The 9,555-nt window shown below is 30.3% G+C and overlaps 1 protein-coding gene across 2 annotated transcripts; it reads left to right on the top strand.

Annotated features, from left to right (window-relative positions):
* The first annotated feature begins 3,849 nt into the window (after positions 1–3,849).
* Positions 3,850–6,433, top strand: LOC102598761 (uncharacterized). Of its 2 annotated transcripts, none has more exons than XM_006339344.2 (2): positions 3,850–3,985; positions 4,144–6,433. In XM_006339344.2, exon 2 carries the CDS (start codon positions 4,282–4,284, stop codon positions 6,142–6,144), a length of 1,863 nt encoding a protein of 620 aa, XP_006339406.1. In that variant the 5' UTR covers positions 3,850–3,985; positions 4,144–4,281; the 3' UTR covers positions 6,145–6,433. The 2 variants fall into 2 exon arrangements, with proteins under 2 accessions (XP_006339406.1, XP_015166692.1); XM_015311206.1 differs by having other exon boundaries at positions 4,141–6,433.
* The last annotated feature ends 3,122 nt before the right edge of the window (positions 6,434–9,555 follow it).

Here is a 9,555-nt window from a genome sequence, read left to right as displayed (position 1 = left end):
CGTTTATGTAGAGATTACTGAAAAAGGAATTAAGAACAAAGCATGTTTACACGTTGTGTCACGATATAGCTTTTACTAATCCAACAAAATTTTGCTAATAAAAAACACTATACTAATTATTGTTTGATTTTCTGTTTTGTTTAAATTTTATTTTTTAATTCAAAAAAAGGAAAACCGTCCAAAATTGCCTATTTCCGAAATGGTCTACTTTTTGTCCTCTATTAAAAGTTTTTTTTTTAACCTGGCGTCTGATATTCATATTAGAATCTGACTAAATTCAGAGCCGCGTTCGATATTTATATTGGAGCCAAATTAAATTCAGATTCACGCAGGAAAATCCCACGTTAGGAGGTAAAGTGTTCCCTAACAAAGACGATTTCGTACCCAAAAAATGCAGAAATACTTGCCACTCCACCACAGCCCTTGTTGGTGTCCTCTATTAAAAGTTGGGGTCAATCGCACACTTATTGTTATAAAATTGACACGCAAAATAATTTACTTTTATCATTTTTCATTAATGACGTTAAAAAATAAAAGGTAAAAACGCATGAAATTAAAAAGGTTTAAATTTGTCCAAACATGAAAAAAAATTTGAACACACATCAAAGATAAATTAAAGTAAACATCAGCATCACCAGACACCACAATAATATCAACAACAATAACAACAACAAAAAATACCAGAATAAGTAAAACAAGGAACAAAATGTTCGATTTTCTGCGATTAACTAATAAATGAACTATTATTTAAAGTAGAAGTTGTATAAGAAAAAACTCAAAATGTATTTTTATTTGGGAGTGAGTTAAAGGAAAATGGGAGAGGAGGTTGTCATAAATAAGAGTAAAATATATAGATCGAGTTGATTTGCATTTTTCGAATATCAAATCAAATCATTTATGTCGATTTTTTAAGTTCATAAACTAAATCAAACTAAACTAATTAAAGTTGATTTTCAACTTCAAGTTCTTTTCGAACACAAAGTTGATCAATATGTTCCACAATTCAAATTTTGTGTTAACAAGATCCATTACAATTTAATTCTTTTTATTTTTTAAGCATGTCCAATTATTTTAATTTATTCTCTTGTACTTTTTATATTGTTTGAAATATTTTTTTTAGGTGATTCTTTTTATCTATTCTAACTTTGGTAGATAGAGTTGTCTGATATATGTTGCTGATGAAATGTGATATAGTTCTCATAAAATTAATCAAGATGGGAAAAAGTAATCTAAAAAGATAATAAAAAATCAATTCATGATGATAATAATTTCGTTCAAGTATCACAAAAATTCACTGATCAAAATTTTATAACAAATCATCCAACTTTGCCCTAAAGAATCACAATAATCACTAAACAATTCTTTCATAATAAAACAATATACTACTATTTAACTTTGCTCAATTATGTCATAAAATATCTCTTTAATTTTGTCTTCTCCTAATGACTTTATATGATACCTTCTTTCTTTTTAATTGGGGGAGGACGAATTGGGGAATGCGAGGGGAGAAAATTATAACGGGGAGAATTGAATTTTCAACAAAAGTGAATATTCATATAATCAACTAATTAACTGAATTGTTAAGATTCTTCAATTTTATGTAATATTTCAGCAAAATTAACGATATTTTCATTTATAGAAAACAATTTAATAACTTTATGGTAATAAAAAATATTGAGTAATATTTCAATTGTCATTCGATAATCGTTTGGTGTGAGGGAAAATAAATAGTTTTGGGATAAAAATAGTTCAAAGATAAAAAAAATTGTTGTCTTGTTCAATTGTTATGTTTGAGATAATTTATCCTACCACATATACCATAGTAATGAGATAAATTATCTTATATACATGATGGAATAAGTTATCTCAAGATAACTAATTCCAAAATATTTCTGAAATAACTTATTCTCGACCAAACGACTTAATTCAAAAATCAATAAACTTTTCGGCGTAATGATTGAAAATGCAAATGTATTGATCGTAGTCAAAAAGAAGATGAAATATGTTTGTTTATTTTGGTGGCTTTTAAGCAAATAATATTTGATTGTGACATAAGTTTATAAAATTAATTGAAAGCTTCTACTGTTTGATTAAATTATTTTCAAGGAATCCATTTAGGATATATCTTTTTTCTAAAAGTAAGTTTATTATTTTAAGCTATGATTGAATAGACGCCTTTATTTAGAACAAGATTATCAAATGATGATTTTCTATAATTAATATCACTCACATACTAATTGATTTCCTCTAGCAAATAAAATAAGAACAGGAATTATAATATTATATATATATATATACCTAGCTTCACCTCCCTTCTTCCTCTTCCTTATATATATATATTAATTTAAGTTTTGTCTTAGTTTATATTGAAATAAGTTTTCTAGTTTTAATTTAATTTAAATTTTTAGTATTATAAATAGGGTCTGTCATATGCTTTTCTGTCCAACAATAGTTGTTCACTATGTTATTTTAGGATGTCCAACAATACTTTTTCACTTTATGAAATTAATGGATAATTTTACACTTAATTCATAATATACTCTGATCATTGATTATAATCAATTCTCTATTACATTTTTCAATATATTGTATTTATTATATTCAAAAAGTGATATAGTAAGATTATTCTTTTATTTATAATTTCTTAATTTCTTAAGAGGTGGTAAAGTTCAGTGGACAACTATTATTGGAGTATTTTCTTATGATAAGATTGAAGAGATTTTGAGTTATCAGGTAAAACCTCTTACTTCTTCTATATTCTCTCTAACTTAATACATATACAAATTTGTAATATATATATATATATATATATATATATATATAAATTCACATATACAAATTTAAATTTTTAGTATTATAAATAGGGTCTGTCATATGCTTTTCTGTCCAACAATAGTTGTTCACTATGTTATTTTAGGATGTCCAACAATACTTTTTCACTTTATGAAATTAATGGATAATTTTACACTTAATTCATAATATACTCTGATCATTGATTATAATCAATTCTCTATTACATTTTTCAATATATTGTATTTATTATATTCAAAAAGTGATATAGTAAGATTATTCTTTTATTTATAATTTCTTAATTTCTTAAGAGGTGGTAAAGTTCAGTGGACAACTATTATTGGAGTATTTTCTTATGATAAGATTGAAGAGATTTTGAGTTATCAGGTAAAACCTCTTACTTCTTCTATATTCTCTCTAACTTAATACATATACAAATTTGTAATATATATATATATATATATATATATATATGTAAATTCACATATACAAAGTAACAAAACTAAGAAGTTGATATTTTATTTTTCATAGCATTCATATCATATACTCTTACGGGGTGAAAATATTGATTAAAAATAAGAAAATAATTCTATTCTATCTTATATAATTTTGATTATATTTTCGATTTTTAACGTATAAGGAAAGAGCTAATAAAGTCAAATTAATTAACACTCCAAACTATGATAATATAGAGTCTAAAAATAGCTCTTAGATTCATATAACTATAACTCAACTAATTATAGAAAACAGTTTGATTCCAACTCAAATTAAGAAGAATGACATTTAGCGTAATTTTTGTTTTTAACATAAATAAATACTAATCAAAATAAATTAGTGTGCCACGTGGCAAATAATAATTTCAAGAAGACAGAAATGCCCCGGTAAGGGCGCTGGGCTAAAAGTCCCATGTTCCGCGGCTCAATATTCCATTTCCGTGTCTGTCGGTGACGTGCAATATAGTAATTCTACACAATTTCAAGGGTATTATCGACAATTGTTAATATCAATTACAGATAAACAGTTTTTTAAAATAATTTTTTCAGTAGTAACTTTTTTGTATCGTAGTTGGAATCTTCTTGTTCATGATTTTTCATTGTCTATATACAATAAGCTTATCATTTTCCTTGTTATACTTTTGTGCTGCCTAAAAGCTTTGACAAACTTGGCTCTGCTTTTTCATGAAGCTTTATTACTTGTGAGTTTCACTATATTTATTTAGCTTTTTTTCATTACATTTTTATTGAAAAAGAAGTTGTAGTACTACTTATTATCTTGTTTCAAGAATTGGGTATTTATTGATTTCTATTGTTTGTCAGAAACTTAATGTAAAGATTTAATCTTTTTTACTAGTAGGTGAGTTTTTGCAAGATTCTTGGTGAGTTTGTACAGTTCTTGCTGTTGGTGTCAAAGATTTGGGGGAAAAGGTGAAGCTTTTTTATGGTTCTTGGTTGTTTTGTTGGAGTTTGGTGAGTTGGTGTCAACATTGACAAGATGTTTTCATCTCAGATGCCTGAGAAAGCTGGAAATTTTGGGTGGGGTATGAGGTCTAATAACCCCAAAGTTCAATGGTGGTTTAAGCTATTGACAATGGGTGTTTTTCTTGGAATCTTGATTGTGTGGGGGATTGATGGTGTTAGTGTGGGTAGTTTTCAGAGAGATTTTGTTTTGTTGAAGGTTAATAGTTCAAGAAAGTTTAGTCCTGGCTTTAAAGATTTCAGCTTTACTAATATTTCTTTAAGACCTCATTCTGTAAATACTCAACAGAATTTGAATCGAGATTTTACCCGAAAAAATCTTGCTCCTAAAGTTGAACCTCAACCAGTTAATTTGACTGAAAATCAAGGTAATGCCCCTGATTTCAGTCTTGAAATGGTGTCGAATAAGGAACTGGAACGGGTAGAGGATTCAAGACCAGGAGTTTTTAGGTGGATTTCAGCTGAATTAGAGGCAAACTATTCGTCGAATCTTCTTAGGAAGTGGTTGGCTCCTGGTGGCGAGCCGTGTAGGGAGTCAAGAACTGTGGATGTAAATATCCCTGCTTTGGATGGTCGTGAGAATATTGAGTTGTCAACTGGGGATATTCATGAGTTTGTTTTTCATGCATTGGATGATTCTGGGAAACCCCATTGTTTGGGTGGTGATTATTATGAAACTGATATTTCTGGTGAAACATGGAAGTCTAGACCTCCTATTAAAGATTTTGGCAATGGTACTTATCAGTTTTCCCTGCAAGTCCACCCTGATTTTGCTGGAGATTACAATCTTACAATTATCCTACTATTTCGACATCATGAAGGCTTGAAGTTTTCGCCTGTAAGATTTGCATTTGACAAGGTTCTGCGCGTGATCCCAATCAGATTCTCCAAGTCCTCTGTTGATTTACCTGAAATATCTCAATGCAAGAAGTCAGATCTTGTTAGAGATGTTTGGTCTGGTCGATGGACTCGTCATGCCAAGAATGATAGCTGTCCAATAAGCAGAGATGGGAGATACAGATGCCAAGAACCAAATTTTCCATGCCAAAAACCATGGTGTGATGGTCCATTGGGATCCTTGGAGAGCAATGGTTGGGTATATTCAACACATTGTTCATTCAAGATGTTCTCAAGTGAAGAAGCATGGAATTGTTTGAACGATCGTTGGATTTTCTGGTGGGGTGATTCGAATCATTGTGACACAGTGAGAAACATCCTTAATTTCATTTTAGATGTGAATGATATAAAGGACGTCCCAAGAAGATCTGATTTGAACGTCACCAACCCGAGGAATCCATCACAAACAGTTCGATTTACTAACATTTTCAATGGGCATCATAACCAAACAGGCAATTATCAAGGCTTGAATTCATTGAGAGATGCTGGCTATAGAGAACTTTTGAAAGGCTACTTCTCTGGACATGTTGTTCCAGACACTATAATCATGAATTCAGGCTTACATGATGGAGTGTATTGGCCTAATGTTAGGCATTTTATTGAAGGTGCTGACTATGCTGCATCATTCTGGGCTGAGGTATTTAATGGGGTAAGGCAGAGAGGGTTGACACCGCCCGAAGTCATATATAGGACCACAATTACCACCGGTGGATATGCTAGACAATTAGCATTCAATCCAAGTAAAATGGAGGCCTTCAATGGGGTAGTCTTGGATAAGTTTAGGGCATATGGTTTAGTTGATCGTGTCATTGATGATTTCGACATGACTTATCCATGGCACTACGACAACAGATGCAATGACGGGGTGCATTATGGCCGTGCTCCTGCCAAGTTGAAGTGGAGGGATGGCCAGATTGGGCACCAATACTTTGTGGACGTTATGCTTGGTCACGTGCTGATCAACACGTTATGTGCAAGATAGAAGATGGAGAGTTACCTTCTGAGATGCACAGGTAACTTCAAGCAATTGATGGTGCATTTCAAGCTTGGCTCCTAGAATTTTTGCAAGTTATATTCTTGATCTATTTTTATGTATTTTACTGTCATTATGTTTTCTGGATTTTCTTCCACGTTGTAGGCCAATACTAGAGGTTGTATAGGTGAATACTATAGAATAGTGTTTATATTTCATTTTTGAGCTTCTTGTAGTCCTATTTGTTTGGACTAGTGTAAGATACAATGAATATTACCATTACCATTTACTCCATTCATTTATTTACTTCTTTCTTTACCCCTTCAAATGAAAACAAAATCCATGTTGTGCTTTAGAGTTGATGGCTAAAATATGGGATGGTAAGCACCTTCACGTCCAACCTAAGGTTGTGAAGAGCAAAAATGTAGGAGCTTTTAGGAAGGAAAACAATAGAAGATGACTAAAGTATTCCTAAATTTTCACGGTTTTGCGAGTTTCATATTTGGTTCTTCTCTTCTAGATTCAACTCTTTCTTTTGAACTAGCTCATCAGTGCCCTCATTAGTATGTTGATTATCCATGTTCTTGTTGTTCCTAGTATTCATGGTCATTGAAGTTTGGTTTGGACATATAATTTGGATTTCTTAAGTTATATTTTTCTTAGTGGGAGTTTAGACATGCGATTTGGGATCATGATTTCATAATTCTCCAAGAGCAAGATTTGAGATTCCAAATTCTGATTTCAATTTTTTGTAAAATGTAAAATTTGAGCCATAAGTTAATATTTTGTAAGAAAGACTCATCATTTTAAATTTTGCAAAAAATAATAATTCAGGTTCGGTGTGAAGAGATTGTTTTTACCATGTAAAAAGAGATTATATTAAAGAATTGTTAGTTACGACTATTGTTGACTAGTGAATCTTAACAAAATTCTCTGTATTTGATAGTTTGTAATTTGAACCATAAAAAAATGGAGGGATATGTGATTTATCAATGCGGTGCCTTAGAATATTTCAATATCTTGCTTATAAACTATGTTTTGCTCATTTTAATTATTGTAATATTATTTGCTGACACTCGTACTAAAAAGACTAAATGATATATTTGGTTGAAGGTTTAGTTATTTACTTGGAAAACTAAAGATCAATTCCCAATTTTTTTAATTTTTTTTAATAATCACCCATATTCTAAAAAATCTAGATTGTCCCAGTTGGAATATTTGTTGTTATGTTGGAAGTTTTTCACCTTTGGACAAGTTATTTTCACCCATTGTTTTGTTTCTGTCTTCTCATTCACCTTGTGAATTATTGTCAGCTTTATCAGAATCCCCTGTACTATCCTCATATGTTTGCCGTTTAATTAGAAGAGAAGACCGTTTAATTAGAAGAGAAGAGTGGATAAGAGTTTTTAACCGCGAAAATGGTACAGTTAAATTTATATAACCAGTATATATGCATTCAATTGGTTGAAATTGATGGAACATTAAACAAAACAAATGTTATGATATTAAGTAAAGTCTAAAGTTTTAGAATTTACAACAAATATTCCAACGGCATCATCTTCTATAAGTGTTAATTGAAAACTAATTGTGAAGTAGTGATTGCAATTTGCAAACACAATTATCATATTTAGTATAAAAAAAGAAGATAAAAGCTTTTATGGAAAATGACCTAAAATATCCTTGAACTATTCGAAATGGTACAAAACTACCCTCCATCCATTTATTGGCTCCCAAATACTCCTGACATTCACCTATTGGCTCCCAAATACCCTTCCATCCACCTTAGGGTCCAATATTGACCACTTTTATAGCGGATTATCATTTAAATAATTTTTTAAAATACCTGCCAACCATCTATTGACTACAATTTAATTACTTAAATTAATTTACAAACTCATCCATTATACCCTATCCAAATTGACTACACTTGACTCAAGTTAATTATACCCAACCCTAATTAACTACACCCGCCCCAAATTACATTTACCCCATCGATTAAAACAAATACACCCTTCATTCCCCACATTTCACTTCCTCTTACAACCTTACTTCCCCAATATATTCGCTTACAATCTCAAAAAAACACTACATAAATACACTCGTGTATCACCATAAAAAATCATGAGTATTTTAGTGATTTCTTATGGTGATACATGTGTGTATTTAGGTTTTTTTTTTTCGAGATTGTAGGCGAATATATTGGGAAAGAAGGTTGAAAGATGAAGTGAAATGTTGGAAATGAAGGGTGTATTTGTTTTAATCGGTGGGGTAAATATAATTTGGGCGCGTGTAATTAATTAATTTGGGTCGGGTGTGGTTAATTTAGGTTGTGTATAATTAATAATAATTGAGTTTGTAAATTAATTTAAGTAATTAAATTGTGTCCAATAATTGGTCGCCACGTATTAAAAAAATAAATTTAAATGATAATCCATTATAAAAGTGGTCAATATTGGACCCAAAGATGGATGACAGGGGTATTTGGGAGCCAGTAGGTGTATGACAGGGGTATTTGGGAGCCAATAGGTGGATGAAAGATAATTTTGTACCATTTCCAATAGTTTAAGGGTATTTTAGGCCCTTTTCCAAAGTTTTTATTCTCTTTATGCAAACGATATTTGATTGTGACATCACATTAATGAAAGCTTCTGCTCTTTTTCTAAATAATTTTCAATAGATTCATATAGGTATTTATATCTTTTCTAAAAGTGAATCTATTATTTTTAGTTATGATTGGTATCACACCTTTATTCGGAATAATAAAGACGATCAAATGATAAATTTGTATAAGAAAATTGACGTATTAATTGATTTACCTTTTTATTTATCAATTTATTTGTGTGTAGTACGTTGAACGAAATAAATATAATAAAGGTATCGTCTTTAAAACACTTGAGCTAGACTATGACATTTGCGCAAAATAGTACTCCAATGGCTCCTACCTGGCATTCTTTGCTCATCAACTTTGTATCATCTCTATGAACTTGGACAAATTTGAATGTGTATAAATATCTTTCTATTTTATAAATGAGATAATAAAATTTTATTTTTTTAGTCTGATCATATACGTAGCACAAGTTATGTAATATTGAAAAATAAATTTAATTAAAAAAAAAATCCGTCCATGTTCTCTAATCAAATGCATTTAACCAAATAAAAAGTAGGAAAATCAACATAAAACTCAAATTAAAATAGTTATGTAAGTATGATCAAGATACATGCTCTCTAATCAAGTGCATTCAACACTAAATAAGATGTACAAATAGGAACATATATATTAGACAACATACAAAATAATATCAGAGATTGTGGCAAAAAGTTAGTCTTTTTAAGCCAATAAGGTGAAAGTTTTTCAAGATTCTTGGTGGGTTGTGTTGTTCTGTTGTTGGATTTTGGTAGATTGGTGTCAGCATTGGTAAT

This window comes from Solanum tuberosum, unplaced genomic scaffold, assembly GCF_000226075.1.
Source record: "Solanum tuberosum cultivar DM 1-3 516 R44 unplaced genomic scaffold, SolTub_3.0 scf00010, whole genome shotgun sequence".
NCBI lineage: Eukaryota > Viridiplantae > Streptophyta > Magnoliopsida > Solanales > Solanaceae > Solanum > Solanum tuberosum.
This window is presented reverse-complemented; position numbering and strand designations above follow the sequence as displayed.